Source organism: Neopelma chrysocephalum, unplaced genomic scaffold, assembly GCF_003984885.1.
Source record: "Neopelma chrysocephalum unplaced genomic scaffold, ASM398488v2 Primary Assembly neopelma1_25, whole genome shotgun sequence".
Classification (NCBI taxonomy): Eukaryota; Metazoa; Chordata; class Aves; order Passeriformes; family Pipridae; genus Neopelma; species Neopelma chrysocephalum.
In genome coordinates, this window is record NW_020897694.1 from 36,813,466 (window position 1) to 36,831,557 (window position 18,092).

General features: G+C 38.8%; 1 protein-coding gene across 1 annotated transcript; it reads right to left on the reverse strand.

The window, feature by feature from the left end:
• Positions 1-132: 132 nt before the first annotated feature.
• Positions 133-8,489, reverse strand: MFSD9 (major facilitator superfamily domain containing 9). The gene is made up of 6 exons (XM_027674964.1): positions 8,243-8,489; positions 6,189-6,276; positions 4,849-4,892; positions 3,538-3,667; positions 1,571-1,780; positions 133-1,042 (listed from the first exon to the last, which is right to left on the reverse strand). The coding sequence occupies exons 1-6, from the start codon at positions 8,339-8,341 to the stop codon at positions 255-257; spliced, it is 1,359 nt and encodes a 452-aa protein (XP_027530765.1). The 5' UTR covers positions 8,342-8,489; the 3' UTR covers positions 133-254.
• Between the last annotated feature and the right edge of the window lie 9,603 nt (positions 8,490-18,092).

The window sequence follows — 18,092 nt, forward strand, 5'->3', positions numbered from 1 at the left end:
ATATTCTCTTTTCCCCTCAAAAAGGGTTAAAAATCCATTTAAAAAAAAAAATCACAGGCAGTACAATATAGCAACATTGGTCCCTCTTATAAATGTTCTAGTGGTACCAGTTAGAATAACATTTATCTAGAGTTAACATCCCTGCAGCAGAAATACTTGCCTCCACATGAACACAATGTGCCCTCTTAAAAGATCATGTAACCACTGTACAAGCCTGGCAGGTGAAGATACATCTATGCAATCCAAAATTGTGCCTACTGATTTTTTAACTTCACATTTCCATGACTACAGTATTTTTGTTTGTTTGCATTCATTATCAGAATAGCTACTAAAGCTAGTCCAACAGCTAGACTTGGAGGGCCACAAGGACTGAACTCCTGCGCAATTCCAGAAAGGAGTGGGGCAATTATACGTCCCACTGATGTCACAGACTGTCCAACACCTAGAAGTGTGCCACTGGCCTCATTCCCACCAATGGTCAATTCAAGATCAAGGATACAAGTACGACCTATAGTAGTTGAAAAGGCTAAGAATGTGGAAGACAAAATGACCATCCATATGTTCAGTGCTGATGCATACAGGAGAATCAGCACACAGGTGAAAGTGCTGGAGTGCAACAGAATTCTGTAAGTGTTGTGCTGATAGAGCCTTGTTATTGGTCCGAGCAGACAACCAGCCAGGACTCCAAGTGCACTGCTATAGCTTGTTAAGTATCCAGAGAACAGTGGTTTCACCCCAAATCTCTCCTCCAAGGCCAGAGTGAAATTGCTATAGTACAGCAGTATTGCCACAGACATCAGAAACCGTACTAAAAATATATCCCACAAGTTAGAGCATGCAATCTCTTTAATCTTCTTCAACACTGTTGCAACTTGGATCCACGGAGACTGGAAAACATTATTGTTTGTCACAGCTCTATTAGCTGCTGATTTGAAGTGCAGGTCATGATTTGCTTTTGCTGCAAAACTATTTGTTCCTTTGTCTTGATGATGTTCCTGGTTGCCAGTGTTTTCTTTATTCCAGGGTAACATCCAGACAAGACCTATGTATATCAAGAAATCATTTTATTTCATTCAATTGCATCAACTTTACATAAAAGACATTAGTTTTACTGTAACAATTCAAAAAAGGACTTCAACAATAATTTCACTTAAAAAACTGCAATCATTAAGGCTAGTGTTATTCACAGTATCAGTTCAATTTTTAATGCAGTGAAAGCAACAAAGGAAAACAATGAAATGCCATACTCATACCATATGAACAAATCTAAAGACTAAAGCAAAAATTCTGAGTTCTAGTCTTGATCTTTAGGCACATCGAAAGTTTCTATTTGTGTCTGAATGTAAAGGGGATATATGCAAAACAAAGGAGAAGCACCTAGAGGTTAACTGTTTCAAAATTCCCAAAATTCCTTCCACTCACGTTCAAATTCAAAGAGTAGTATTGGTATACAGAACATTTATGCCATAGATGATAAACACACTATGAATTTAAGGTATTACAGATGGCATAAAAACACGAAAGTACTGAATGAAGGGACCCAAGATGCAAAATGTGACATATAACTTACCACCATTCAGAAGGAAGATAGAAGCACAGATGAAAGATGTTTGATAAAAGCCACCTTCCAACTCTGCAAGGTAGCCACCAACCACAGGCCCCAGAATGAAGCCCACGCTAGAGGCTGCATTGAAGCGTCCCATTACCAAAGGGCGGTCTCTCTCCGAAACTAAGTCAGAAAGCAGGGCTTTAGAGATAGAGAGTGTGTGTTTGAAAATACCTGCAACACAATATAAACAAAATAACAAAACATGTATTGTTCAAAAGATTAAAGATGATAGAAGCTATCAGAGATATCAATGGACAAAATCTACACGATTTATATTTTTAAGATCCCATTAATCACAAATTCTTCAATGCCAGAGCCATGCAGCACACTGGACCATGACCATAATCCTGACTGAGGATTTGGACTTAGGAATCAAAATTATTCAGGCATCGGTGTCAAAGAGTGCTCCTGCAGCCCTGATGAAAGAAGAACTAAGTCATGTGCTGAAGCACTCTAGGAATAAAACAGCTGCTAAAACAGGAAATTTGATGAAGTAGAAATGGCTTATCTGTTTATGGACATAACTTTACCAACTTGGCTGAATATGAAGAGTGCCAAGACTGTAACACACCAAGTTCATATGGGAAACTGGGGAGTGGCAAAAAAAGAGCACAGAAGGTTAGGTATACTGCAAGAATATTAATAATGCGATCTTTTATGTGGCTTTCCTCTGACCATGGCAATGCTGTCACAGTCACTGTGATGTCAGGATTAAAAAGTACTACATCTACTACTCATCTAATCAAATTTCAACCAAGCAATTAATTAGCAAGTTGTCTTTAAATTAAGAAACAATATTAGAAGTTCTTAAATTAAAACTATGGTCCATAAAAGTGCCCTTTAGTAATAGCAATGCTTATTGTATCAGAATATATCTAGTAGGTGTTCAGCTATTTTAAGAACTCTGATACAAACCCTGGCACAAACTTCGCTTCTGTGCTGCAAACATACATGCTTTTGTACAACATAAATGTTTGGTTGAAGCAATGACCTAAAACTTCAGCCAAATTTTCTAGTATCACTTTGAGGTATATTTTCAGCATAAAAAAACCCCAACACACATATCATTCCATTCTCCATTGCAATTGCAGGCCAAGATTTTCAGCAGTCACCTGGTATATTGTGTACCTGCTATGACTAATTTTACAATAGCCTCTTTCAAGATATTGCTGCACTCCTGTTCTCATAAATTTCAGCCATTTAAGGCAGCATAAAAGTTGTGACAGTTGTTGAGTATACATTTATCCTGGTTTCATCTGCACAGAGTTAATTTTCTTCTTGGATGTAGGATGAGAATAATGTTGATAACACAATGATGTTTTAGTTGTTGCTGAGCAGTGCTTACCCTAAGTCAAGGACTCTTCTGCCTCTCGCCCCATCCCACCAGTGTGTATGCTGGGGTGCACAAGAAGGTGGGAGGGCACAGAGTCAGGACAGCTGACCCCAACTGGCCAAAGGGAGATTCCACACCATATGGTGGTGTGCTCAGCATATAAATGTGTGGGGGCTGATGCTCAGAAACAGCCTCGGCACTGGTCAGCGAGTGGTGAGAAACTGATTGTGCATCACTTGCTTTGTATATTCTAATTCTTTTTTATTATTTTCTGACCCATTAAACTGTCTTTAATTCCACCCATGAATTTTACTTTCTTAAATTCCAATTGTCTCCCACATTCTGCTGTGGGAGGGGGAGTAAGTGGCTTTGTGGAGTTTAGCTGCCTGGTGGGTTAGGTCACAATAACATTTCAAATTATTTTCAGGAAAAAGTCATGAGAATTCTTGATTTGTAGAGATTTTTCCATTACTAAGGTTCAGTTGGTGCTGCTGGGTGATGATGTAGCCACCCACATATCATGATTTTTCCTGTAGTAACTCTCAAGCTAAGACTACAGGGAATTCAAACTGCAAAATGCCAAGTGTTTACTCACCTACAGGGACTCTAGAAACGGCAAACAGCAACACAGTGGTGGATGTTCCAAGAAGGAAGTAACCCAGTGCACTGAGAAGAATACAAGCAAGCAAGGAATACTGTCTTCCTACTATATCACTCCAGCAGCCCTTTTACAAAGAAGAAAGAAAGATTAGCTTTTTATAACAGTAAGCTATGTACAGTGAACAATCAGTACTTCTAAATTAAATTGAGAAAAGAGATCAAAGGACTGTCAATGAAAGCTTAATAAGCTTATTGCACAGCATTCCTAAGTGCTCAAAATCTGGAAGTCCCCAGCAGAGTTCTGCCATGTTGGCAGTGCACCTGTCAAAACTATGATTCCACTAAACACTATGTATCCAGCTTTTTGAAAAACAATTTCTCCCTTTTAAAAATAGTCCTGCAATACATATTAGCAGTAGGGGTCTTCTGAAAATCTTATCATAACCAACTACAAATATTTGTTTGCATTGATGGTTGATGTGTACTAGACACCTGTTGAACATCCTAAAAGGAATGATCCTAGATATGAGGAGTTCGTCATCTGAGTGCGTAGGTAAGAAGTAGTTATGAGAAGGGCAAACAGAAAACTTGCATTTAACATGATTATAAATCAGCACGATTCCAAAAAGGAAATAGTTTTTTAAGGAAGTAGACAATCGTCTTGCAGTTCAAAGAAAATGCCACAAGGTTGGCAAATTATCACAGATGGCCTGGGTAACAAACCCTGAAACAGTTTTTTCATGAGATTTTCGAAATCTGCTCCCTTGAAAGCTAGAAAACTAGTACCAGGGTAATATTAGGATGTAAAAAAACAATAGCTAACAGAAAACAAAACCAAACAAAGAGCAAAGATACAATGCATTAATTTAGACCATATGTTGAATTACAAGACACTGCTCACTAGGCATGGAAAGCAAAGTAGATAACAGGCTTATGAAGGGCTGACTCACGAGACTGTTTTTGGATAGGCTATTGCACTGAAGGCAACTGCTTTACCAGCACCAATGCTGAAGATAACGCTGTGTGACTGCGACGTGCTCAGTAACGTATCTGAGCCTAAATCTGTATTCTAATTTTTGTCTAAAAGCTGTATTCCGTTTGACTCTGAAAAATCTGGCAATTCACTATAAATGAAACAAACATTTTTCACGCCAACTAAAACCTGGTTCCTCCAACCAAAAATGTTTATAAGAGCACTTTATGCATTTTCAAAGTGCCAAGAAACACCATTACTAGCCTCATCCTTTTTCCCCCCTACAATCCATAGAAATACCAACATGCTCTGGAATGTAGTGTTAGAACTCACCACAAATGTGCTGGAAAACAGTTGCATTACACCATAGAGAGATCCTAAACCAAACAAAATACCAGTATTAAAAATTAAACTCTTTTTATTTAATGAAAAATACACAAAATTTTAAATGATAAAAAATGAGAGAAATTCTGGGAATAATTTACTGGAAAAAGGGGAAGAGGGAGCATGACAAACCAAAGGTAGCGTTTCAGGAATGACAAAACAAAAGTGCTGAAAACTTGTAAAACTATGTAAGGTAGAACGATGTTGCTTTGTATGGTGTAATAAACAAAACAGATACAGGCATTTATGGTTGCTTTCTCAGAACTGGGAGAGAATTTCATTACCGGGAGGGACTAATTATTTTCCACTTGGCACTTCAACCTACTGCAAGGCACCACAGATACCTTGAAGGAACCACAGACTGTACTTTGTCATTTTGGAGGCTAGGAATTTATCAGCACTTAGAGACAGAAGAGAATGAATGAAGAGAAGCAGAGAGAAATATCTGCCAGACTCTCTTATTTATAGGAATATATCTCAAATCCCAGGTTTTTTTAAAGTTAAAAATCAAAGCAAACTGTTGAAATGAAGACATATTTCTAACTAATTCTTGCTTAAAATAATACTGTCAAGTCAGTGTAGAACCAGAATTATTTCATGAAAAGTGCTAAAATAGAAAAGCAATACAATAAAAAACTGAATAACAGAGCCCATGTCAACCACACATAGCTATAAAGAATATCATACTTGTATCACTCCAAATCATAAACAGTACCATAAAATGTACTTCAAAGAACTTTAAACCCACAGAACTTACCTTATGACTTAATATGTTAAGATAAAATCCCTAATCTTCAGAATTTACTTGTAAAAACTCCTTAAAGGGAATAAATATTTTGCCAAGACAGCTGCAAGGATTTTAATCAAAATGGGAGCAATCATGGGCTTTGGAAACCTTTGGAGAACCAGCCACAGAAGTACTGTTTGCAGAGTCTGTAAATAACAATAAAACTAGAAGCAACACCTCTAGCTCCCTAAATTGCTAAGATGTGAATTCTTGGATGCTGGAAAAGCATCTGTACAAACGTTACTGCAAGCCTTCCTTATTCTTTCCAAGTGTACTCTTTCCCACGCATGTGCTTTTGGCTACTGTCAGTATGCAAGTTTGGACAGGTCTGTGGGTCTAACACAGTATGGCTGCCCTTACAATTTCACTAGGAAATTGTCCTTACTTATTTTGAATTGTGCTATTAGCAAGGAAGAATTATGTTACAATGTCCAACTTGCAGTAAGGCATAATCCAGGCCTTATCTTATTCTTTGGTAAATCTGCCAAGTACTACAACTCACCTATTATTCCAGCCACTGTATGACTTGCTCCTAGAGATTTGATATGAAGATTCATTAAAGGAACAACCATGCTTACCCCAAATAAATCCTGAAAAGAAGGCAGGAAAAGTTTTAATAACTTCTACAAAGATAATGGAAACATTTAAAAAAAAAAAGAAGTAAATTACCTCCATATCAACACAAGGTTAAAAGAAAATTAATTTTTCATGGTCAACATGGTATGTTGTAACCTCTACAGTGCATCAAAATTACAATTGTACAAAATTACAAAATACATAAACTGAAAGATAAAGGATTGCCTCTTAGAGGAGTTAAACTTATGAAAACATCAGTCCTCTCCCTCCCTCCAGATACAATCCTTCTCAAGATACACATTTAAACATTAAATATTTCTTTAATATATATTAAACTTTACCCATTTAACAAGAAAAGTACTTGGTGTCAGTATTTTAAATTTGAAGTTGTCTGTAATTTCAATCACCTAAAAATACTTTTTACTTGTGCAAAGAAAGTATATTTTGAAAAACTACAGTATTTCAACTCAACTGCAATGGGGAAGAAGCTATGATCTAAACCTACTTACACCTTTGTGTATAGCTTAAATGTAGTGAAAAGACAGAAACATGAAGAAAAAAACCCCAAAAACATTTGCAGAAAACATTTTGTAAGAGGAGGGAAAAGGACACTGCCCATCCTGAACAGTACAAGGATCTCCTGATCATTCCTTTTGCCTTTTTTCCTTTTGTTAAGCTCACCACATTGACCTAGTAGTTCTTCCACTTCTACTACAATCTGGCACAGCATCTAGTGTCCCTTGGAGAGCAAGATCACTTTTCATCAGCGACTGCTTGAACTGGACTACTCCAAAGCCTGATTAACTGTAACAATGTGTATCTCTAAATTCCGACTGTCATTAATTATCTTTTGATGCTTGAAATTGAGACTTACAAGGTTAGAATCATCATTAAATACATCAGCATTAACACACAGAGCGCATGACTTCCAAACACCCGCAGTAACACAGTCTTAGGTGTCATCTGCAAACCTGAAGGAGGTTCAATGACCTCATCCAGGTTATTAATACAGACATTAAAAAGAACAAGGCTCAGAATATACCCTGGCAGTACTGGACTTGCCGTAAGTGTGCAGGTAGACCAAGACCCATTAACCACCATCCTCTCATGGGTAGTTACTTCTCATTTCATGTGTAATTTCTTATGTTGAATGACAGATACCCTGTATTTGCCTGGCTACAGGAAGCTTGCCTTACAAGCAACAGCTCCGTATTATATCACGACACTCCACTCCTCTAAAACGACACTTTGTTGACATCTGTGTGTGCTCCAGCTCAGTGTCAGCAAGATATTACAGGGCTGGAGAACCACAGTGTGTAAAAGTTAGTTAAGAAGCAAAGCTTGTTCTAACACACCTTTACCTGGAGTATTTGGTCCAGGACACAAACTAACTAGGTTGTTTCTACTGCCCAGCCTAAGGGTAGGTAAGACAGTATCTCGACGTTTCACAGTGCAAATTCGTACTCACTTTGTATTCACTTTCCAAGTAATCCCTTTTAATTTCAAATGGCACTTTCCTGGGCTTAGTGAATCATTACAGAATATGATCCATCTTTAAAGTCTATATTCTCTAAAGTCTATATTCTCTCAGATTTTTCCCCTAGAAAAGCCCATGTTTTTAGTATTTTTCTTTTTAATATAAGTTTACATCAACCACAGGTATTTCACAGGGACCAGCTCTCTTATAAGCACAAGGCAAGACTCACCTTTAAAGGCGCTGCGCTATTCCATGGCACCCACAAGTTAAAAATACGACCCCTGTATCAAACTGCAGGGCTGTTCGCTCGGATAAAACAGCACAGCCGCTACACGCCACTATCGCTACAAGCATCCCAATTCCCGGGGGAGCAGCTGTAGCGATGTACCCCGGAACCCAGCAGCCTTCATCTGGAGCGGAGAGGACTCCCCTCTCCGGGCGCGGCCGCCCGCCCCAGGCCGCGCGGGAAGGCACTGCGGCCCTCCCGCCGCCTCCCCGCTCACCAGGAATCCCACCGCGTAGAGGCAGCGCACGAAGCGCCCAGACCGCTCCGAAGCCCCCGCGGCTCCCTGGCCTCCATCCTCCTCCTCCTCCTCCTCCATGCGGGCACGGCAGCCGCGCGGGGCGTGCGCAGTGCCGGCGGCGCGGCGGAAGCGAGGGGGTGGCGGGGCAGGGTCCGGTGTTTTTGTTTGCGTTAGACAGCGTGTTCTCCGTGTTTCCTCCTTTTCAGGCCAAGAGGACGAAGAGTAAAAAGATCTGTGCTCCCACCCCGCAGGACTTTGCCCTTCTTGCCTCTTATTGCGTGTTTGTGCAGGGGAGTTTTGCAACCCGTCACGTCAGGGCCTGAGGCCCCAAGGAAGGCAGGAAGAGCGAGATGGAGCCGCAGGCAGAATATGCCGTAGGAGCGTGGTGCTTGATCCCCTGGACCTTTCTCGAGGTCGTTGCAGAAAGATGACTTTTGAGCCTATGCACCTCCGGGCCTGCCTGCTCCATGGGGAATATCCATGGGAAAAATGGCTGTGTCCCACCGCCACTGCTAGTGCTTGGCCCTCTCAGGGGCTCAGCCCGGTGCCAGCACCAAGTGTTTCTGACAGCAAAGTGTTTTCCTGCCTGGTTATGTGGCTCGTGGTAGTGGTACTGCCCAGGGAAGAAGGGCGTCCCTCTTTCTGCTTAGCATGCGTACCACTGTGCTGTATCTTCCTTGAAAGTCAGGGATAGCTGGAATTGTTGATAATTCTTGATAATTTTTATAATGCATTTGCACCCAGAGAAGTGAAACACCATTCTTAAATTTCTAAGATACACAGGTGGAAGCCTTTGTCACAGGCAAAATACTTTTATGTTGGAGGCAGAAGTGTTCTTTTATATAGTTGTTAGGCCAGGGATCAGTGAAAGGGCTGCAGTTTTAAATACTTACAAAAAACCACAAAAGGAAGCGGGAGGTGCTGTAACTTGTTTTGAATTATCAGTAAGAAGAAACTTTTGAAAAATTTGATGACTTTTAAAAGTTAGCACCAATTGGTAAAGTTTGAGAGTGATCATTCCATAACTGACAATAGCATGACTTCAGTTCTATCTTTGTGTTTTCAGAAGAAATAAATATCACAGGGATGAGATTCTTTGACAGATTTAGGTCACAAAAAAGGAGGGGGAAATGTGATTTTCCTTATGGTTATGAAGAATTAAGCTGAAAAAAACCCAAACCTGTAAAGCAAGACATATTTCTAGATATGCAGCTTATTTGTAAGATACCAAGGCAAAGCTTAGACTAGTATATGCATAGGGACAAAGATGTTATCAGAGTCTCCAGAATAACTCAGTTGTTTAATATCCTAGTGACTGTGATGTTTTATAATTGGGTTAACCAATACATCCTGTTAATTTATCTCTCTGAGGCCACTTAGAAAAAAAAGTCCTCTCAGTGAGGTTTTTAAAATTCTGGATATAACATTAATGGATCTCCCAGTTGCATACAATTCCTCTGAAATGGGCAAAATGGTGACAGGATACTTAAATATTAGAGCACCATGGGAATTGCCACTACATTGTCTGCTCAATATTGCGCTAATTTTACCCTTACTCATTTTAACTCTGATAGAAGAAATGTAAAATGCTTGAAAATTTATCAGAAGAAACTATTAAAGAGGTGAATGATTAAAAGATGTTGTAAGGATTTAGGTACTTTTCCTGGGGTCTAAGGCACATTGACTTTTGTGCAAACACTGAGCCCAAGTGAAATTTTTGAGCTTTTATGTAAATGTTAGTCTCTGTAACTCTGAGAAACCAGAGTTAGCTATTTTGCATTCTTCTCAGATTCTTAAGATCAGAATGATCTAATATAATGGGGACAAAATATTGCAGGCAGGAATATGGAATTCTGACAATGACAATCCTTAGTTTTGCTAAGGATTTAGCTTAGTTCTGCTATCTCTATGCAGACTGCCTTTTAAAGCAGAGAATAACCAAACTTTATGACGTTCCAATAACATTGCCAATGCAAACTGTTCATGGAGAAAATATTTTTAGATGTCTCTTCCTTTAACAGATCTCTTACTCCTTTTGTCCTGGCAGACTTGGTCGTATTGTTAAAAGAATTTTGCTTATTACATGCTTACTTTTGCATAATATGTAAGAAAAAGGCATTAATATATAGTAATGTGGCCAGTATCTCTCTTGCCTTTGAGCTGAAGGCAGTGAGCCCAGCTGCTTCAAAGTTTCCACTTATGTTCTGTCATTGCAATTACAAAGTTCAAGATAAAGGTTCCCAAAATAAAGACATCTTAAGATAAAGGTCCCTAAATAAAGTGATTTTGTGACCAATAAGGAGATTGACTAGCAATTAAGGGAATTAAATACAAAGAAGACCATTTATAAGAATCTTAAAGAAAATAGAACCAGTCTGGTATCTTTGGGGGCAGATTTACATAGTTGGTTGATTAAAATCAACCAACCATCAATATGGTACACTCCGTTACTTTAAGGTGTTTGACTTGTTACTGAATGATTCTTAAAGACAGTAGGGCAGTACATACTCAGAAATGGCAAGTAAGTAGAAAAGCAGGAAAACTTCATTACATTTGTATCAGTTCTTCAGTCTGCATACTAATACAACATTGTGCCTACGTCTCCTGTCCTAATTGATGATCAGTTTTGAATACATGGAAGAGGGTTTAAAATAAAAAATAAAAATAATAATAATAAAAAATAGAGAGAGAGACTCTAATGGCAGAAGGAATGTTTCTTACAGTGTTGGGCTACCAGAGATCAGACTATCCTCAGCCTTAGTAGGCTGTTCTTGCCTCAAATTATGAATGGGGGGAAAACTAGTCTGGGGAGAATGTCTGAGCTTCAGTTTGGTCATGAGGGGAAGGAGTGAGAGATCTGCAACCTTTTACTGAAAATGTCTGCTGTAGGCATTTGGTGTCACCTGCCAAGCTAGGGTTGAGGCAATCTGCAGCTGCCCTTCCTCAGCCAGCTCAGTGGCTGTGTGTGCTCCGAGCCATGACAAGTGAAAGCACTGATGGAGTCATATGAAATCTAATTAATTTTTTTTAAAAAAGATCCTTTCATTCCTTCAATAGGGGAGAAAATTTTAAATCTTATAAATTATTAAATGAAGTCTGTAAAATACTTTTGTAAGGCAGACCTAAGATAACTACAGCAATTTATTCCAGTAAATGGAACATATTCTTGGATTCCTGCATTACAAGTGGGTAAGGTCAGGACCCCCAAATGTACAATTTGTCATCGAATTTAGTGAATCTAACAATGATTTACTTCATTCGGGTTTATTGCTTCAGATCATTAGGGTAGCATTCAACAGTCATTTCAACTTTTCGTATACGAATTGAGCCCAGTAAAAAAAGTGACAATCCAGTGGTTCAGAACGTTTTAAGAGGTACTTAAGTGAACTTGAGTTTGGAATCTGTTGTTAATCTTAAGGACATTTAAAGTGTAATATGTCTGAAAAGACCTGCAGATTTAAGGAATGTGGAAAGAAACTTTTTAATTGACTCCACCCTCAAAGCTCTAAGTGCTGGTGAGTATGTCAGAGCAACTTAGAAAGTATTTATTAAAAAAAACCAAAACAACTTATTAAAGGGAGGAATTATTTCAGGCATTGGGCGTAATTCTTCCCTGCTGGAGATTCCATGGCAGCATAACTAGGGCCATGTAGCTTTCTATGTTTTTTTTTCAATTAATGTTTAACAGGTGAATACACCAGAACTAGTTTAGATTTTATTGATCCTGGATTATTAATTGCCTGGATGACTCCTGTTGACTCCAGTTTATTTCCTGTTGTATTATGGTACCCTTATATTGCCCCACACCTAGTCTATGATTTTTAAAAATTTATTTATTTATTTTCTCCTCAGAAGCTCTGTAAAAGCTGGAAGGGTACAGAAAGAACTTGAGTCTAGTTCCTCAGGCTTCCTGAATAAGATCCAAAAATATGTACCAAAAAGTATCTGCAGTAAGTGGAAGGTGCTACAGCCTCAGAGTGAGATCTATAATAGCTTCTTGCTGTGGAAGGACCCATGCAGGACAGTAATAAAAATTGTTAAGAAAGGTCCAACTCTTAATTTCTGACTATTTCTAGGGTGCAGGTGGATAACTGCTTCCATAGAAAACTGCCTGGAACATCTCCTAAAATTAGAGAACTCATTCATTTCTATGAAAGTTGCACATAGGATGTGTCATGACTTTAAAACAGTGCAGGAGACATTAATGGTGTTGACCTGGATTCTCTATAATTGTAAAAATTACAAAAATTTAGAGCACTCATCAAGGATGGTGATATGATAAAGGAACTCAGATACACCCTCTTGTACCACTGATGATTCTAGTTACCTTGCTCAATGCAGGGACATGGATTCACCACGCGTTGAATCAATAATATGACACAAAAAAAAATAAAAAGTGCTTTTCTATATTTTTTCTATTGTATCCAATGTAGATTTAACGTAGGATACAATGAAGAATGGAATACATGAAAGAGTGACCCTCTCGTAGTCATACTAAAGTTTTCTCTTCTGCGGCTGAATGAATCTGTGATTCTTTGTAGACTGTCAAAGTCTTGAGGATGGAGAGGGTATGAGGCAGGGTCCAGGTGGGATATACCCCTTTCAGATTTGTTAATTGTGGTGGCTGCAGATGTGTAACAATAGATCCTGGATACATAAAAATGTGTAGATGTAATGCCTCATAAAGAACATTTTTCTTTTTGGTTTATTAGGATTCCTGTTGAAGCTGTTGCCGGGATATATGCTGCTTATGTCCCTTATTTTCTTACCATATTCTTACCTATTTTCTTAGTATAGCTCATGCAAAATGACTGACTTGGTGATACCTGTGTTCAAAATGGCTTGATTTCATCCATTTCTAGGGGACTTCAGCACATCTCTACAATCTCTGCCCAGGTTTTACACGAGCCAACAACGTACCCTTGCTGCAAAGCTGATGGATGTTATACTGATCTGCATTAGGCAAAGCACTGCCAGCAAGTCGAGGGAGGTGATCCTTCCTCTTTATTCACCACTGGTAAGGCCACACTTGAAGTGCTGGGTACAGTTCTGGGCTTCCCAGTACAAGAGACACATGAACATACTGCAGAGAGTGAAATGAAGGGTAACTAAGGGGATAAAGGGACTGGAGCATCTCTCCTATGAGGAAAAGCTGAGAGAGCTGGAATTGTTCTGCCTGGAGAAGAGAAGGTTTAGGAGGATTTTTATATGAATGCCTGAAGGGAGGGTATAAAGAGACAGGCTCTTTTCAGTGATGCCAGTGACAGGACCAGAGACAGTGGGCACAAAGGGAAACATAGGAGGGTCCCTCTGAACATCAGGAAACACTTTTTTACTGTGAAGGTGACCAAGCACTGACTTACATTGCCCAAGGCAGTTTCTAGAGTCTCCAAGCTTGGAGGTATTCAAAAGCCACATGGTCCTGGGCAACCAGGTCCAGGTGGTCCTGCTTGAGCAGGGAAATTGGACAAGATGACCTCAATCATTCTGTGATTCTGTGATTTGTTTTCTGATTTACTATAGTATTAAGATTTAAGTGGTTGTATCTCAAACTAGTTATTCCAGACCCTCTCTTAGTCAGTGAGCAAAACAAAACAAACAATAAGAAAAGTAATCCTGCTTTTAGGACACAATTCCTTGCACATTGAAGTAGTCATCTGAAAATAGGTCAGATGGACTGTGCTATAAAAGTGGTGATGTGACTGTAGGGGAAACCCGAGGTGACCAGCTTAGTTGGAGACAGCCTCCCCGCAGCTGTCTAGCATTAGGTAAGATGAATCCCAGCCAAAGAATTAGTGGACAAGGTGTACTATATTCTGTATGTCTGCCCTTTGCTGACAATGGATCATGTAGGTGCAATAGATAACATACTGCCCAGCTGGGGAAGATGGACAGAATGAGGATCGGTATCAGCGGGTGAGACACTCCCATTGCTGTTCAGAATGTTTTCTTTCAGCAGTAAATGGACATTGAGATCTCAGAAGGACTCAGCTCTGAGGCAGCTGCTGAAATTGTTTCTTGGTGTTCAGTAAGACATGCAGCCAGTTCTAAAAGGCTGTTTTTAGATCATGGACATATCTGCCAGCACAGATAAGGAGCTGCCTGCCAATTCCAAACATACGCACACGACATTTACTCAATCACACACAAACATAAACAAGCAAATAAACAACCTCCCCTTCCCATAAACTAATCAAGCTTTTTTCCCCTTCAGATGCAAAAGGAAGAAAGACACAGCCTGCTATTGTTTTGATTTCATGTTTGGGTTTTTTGTGTTTTTTTTTTCTTTCTGTTTTTAAATACAAGGAGGGGCTCAGACACTATATTGAAGCTGGAGCTATTTAGATACATAAATAAAATATGCAGATTCAGGAGTTAATTTAGCTCTGTCTTCTAGTGAATAAGCAGAAATAAAATCACAAAACTTTTGCGAGCTTTGTTAAATGAGATCAGAATCCATCCATTATGTTCGGGCCCTCAATCTTTACTCTATAAATCAACAAAATCAATGAATGTTGGGCTTAATTGGCCAAACTGATTGTTTATTAAAACTGATTTAATTATTTCATTGTCATTATAGTAGGAATAAATTTTGCTAAGTCATTTTGGTTAAAAATGGCAGTATTTCTCTAGAAATTTTGGGAAGATTTGGGGAATGACCAAATTGTATAAGTCCTTTATAGGATTCAGAATAACGATTGTTTTGACTTGATAAGCCTGGCCCTATTTTCTCTGCCTTGAAACATTCTCTCTTCTAGTGAGAAACCTTCAGAATTTAATTTAATTAAAGAAAAAGTGCACTGAGACTTTCTGTGAATATTCAAGTAGTGGATAACATGAATTTTTAAGCTGACATAACAAGTCTTAACATGGCTTCTGATTCATTCCTGACATAGCTGGGCATAATACTGGCAATGTTAGAGTATTTGGAAGATAACACTGCCAGAGAATGTGCCATAAATATAAAAGAGAATAATTAAATTAGATCCTCTCAGGATGAACATGCTAAACTGAGACCAGAGTGCATGTACAGTATATTAAAAATAAATACTTGCACTACACAGTCAGTAATTCAGCTGTCATTTGAATTCAGTGAAACTTTTCATGCAAAGTGATTTCAGTGAAGCTACTCTCATGCAGAAGTGGGTTCACATAGTTACTGACTTTTCTGACCTGAAGCCAGGTAGGTGCAATATGACTGGAGCTCGCTGTTTGATTTTTTTTTAATTAATTGTGGTTAGGTGACTGAGTCAGGTGACTGGAGTTCTCCTTTTACTTCTGTTGTAACATTGAAAAAGTAATTTCACCATTGTGAAGTTATAAACCCCCTGTTATTTAGGATGAGCTAAATGACATTATGGTAAACAATGCATCAGAATTATTTTTTTAATGGATATCATGAAGAACTTTTTATCATGGATTTTTTTTATGTTGTGACTATTTACATCTCTGGACTTCACAGAATAAAATTCTCGAACTTTGGGCCAATGCTTTCTAGGGTACCCATACAAAAAATGGTTGGGAACTCCAGTTCACTGAGTGGGATTCAGTTCCAGATTAAGACCTGTGCATTCAGACGTCTCTGTGTAAAATACAGATCTTTGTTGCCATTAGAGTTGATGGAGGTCCAGCTAAAATACTCAGCAGTGGTTCCAGAATGACCTGACAAGCTAATGGAGACTGGCTTTAGCCATCTAAACAGAGGTAACTAGGATCACTTTTAGGTGGTGTGAACCTGGACTGTAGTTGTCATTCAAGAAAAGTGTCGGTCTCCCTTAAGTCCTTTGTCATACCTGCCTGCCTTTGACATCCTGAAGCATTTGTGGGAGATGACAGTAAGGCAACTGTATCCCTCTTTCCAGACATGATTCTATCACCATCGTGTGGAGTCCTGCTGTCGTTCAAGGTGAAAGAGGGTACATAAGATCCATGTGTGGGGCTAGCATATATTTTAAAAAAGGGAGGGAAATATGCCCTTCTGGAGTGGCATCTGAGAGCCAGCAGGATACTGTGGAAACTGGCTAAAGCAAGGTGTCTGCCTGAGTGATCGAACTGATCTCTGTGAGTCTAATCTAGGTTGTGATGAACAGCCCTTTGGCTCAGCTGAGTGTGATTGCTATTGATTATAATGGAAAGACGTAGCTCACATGAAATTGTCTAAATTTGGCATGTTAGTGCTGAACTGATTTTTTTTTTTTTTTGGTGCTACTTTGGACACATTAGAATAGAATTGAACAGAACAGAACAGAATAGAATAGAATAGAATATTTCTATTGGAGGGGACCTACAAAAATCATCTAGTCCACCTGCCTGACCACTTCAGGGCTGACTAAGAGTTAAAGTATTATTCTAAATTGCAAGTAATCGTTTTTTATTTTCTTTTATAGCATATTCTATGTCTTCTTCTTTTTCCTGACTTTTTTTCTGTTTTCTTTAATAAAGAACAATAGAACATCCCTTTCCAAAATGATATTTGCAAACATCTCTTTCTGCTATAGCAAAATGAACTGCATCAGTGGCTGTCAGGAAAAGCAAATATGGCAAAAAGAGTCTGTTTGAGTATTCATTTGCTTCTCTGCAAATGAACTGAAACTCTGAAATGCAAAAAGGCCACAAAATGTCAGATATGCTTGTGTATGGAATTAGTATAGTATCATGTTTGAATAAAATATGACTTGTAAAAAATGTGAATACACTGTTAAGCAGATAATGTAGTGTTATAAAAACACTGAGGACACGGCACTTATTCATCTGTCTAGAAATGAGAGGAGATGGTAGAAGCAGTATTTTCCTTGCTCTCCTTAAGCATGCTGCTGCACTGTCCAAACAATACTGGGATATTGGAAGTAGAAGTCCGTCTGAAGTCCTAAGTCTTTTGCAATACAATTTGTGACAAGTGTTTTCAAGAGTAAACTGGCTTCATTCTTCTCTTGATCCCAGTACTTACCAGCATGCAATGTCAGTGGAATACTTTCTACTCTGATGATAGAGAATGCCAATGAAATTTTGTTGGGTAATGACTGCAGGATCTGGTGCACAGTATAAACTCAATAAATCTCTGTAGTAGCATGCCCTGTAAACCACTAGAGAAGATTGGGAAGGCCTGCTTGGCATGAAGTAAAGTTGTTGAAAAAGCCTTTTTACTTGTGCAGTGAGTATTAGAATTTAAATGTGCTGCCTCATCACTTTCCAAAATGGCCAAAACATGTGTATGGGAAAGTGTCTTCTTGTTTAAAAAAGATGAAAGTTTTTTTGTTAGGTGCTGGGAGAAATTTTTAACTGCATACATTTTTGATAAGGTGCATCTGAATAAATAAAGCATTTAAATGCTTTCATGTTTAGTGTTGTTAAAGCTATTGCTTTAAAGATAAGATGTAATTTTTTAAAGATAATTATTTTGTAAAAATAGTTAGGATTTTTCAAAGGCATCTCTGCAATTTGGCTTCCATGTTTTAAAATTCTATAAAAAAACCTCAGCCTTCATTTTGTAATGTGACTTCTAGTAACTTCCAAAGTGTTGCAGGTGTTCCTTCTCTGCTAGCAGCTAAGGAAGCATTCACCACCAGGCCTGAGCTTTGGAAGTCCTTGCTCCTACTATGTGCTCTGCAATGCAGTTCATGTAGATGGACAGAGCCATTGCAACTCCATCTCCGCTGATATTGGTGCACCAGCTGCAATAATATTTCAAGTCAATCCCTGATTAGTTAGGGGAAGGTCAGCTATTTCTGACTGGCCTCGCCCAGACAGAGAAACAGAGTGAAGCTCTGCCATCAGTGTCCTAAAATAGAAGGCCCTTTTCATCTGTCAGACTTGAGTCAGCCACATGGAA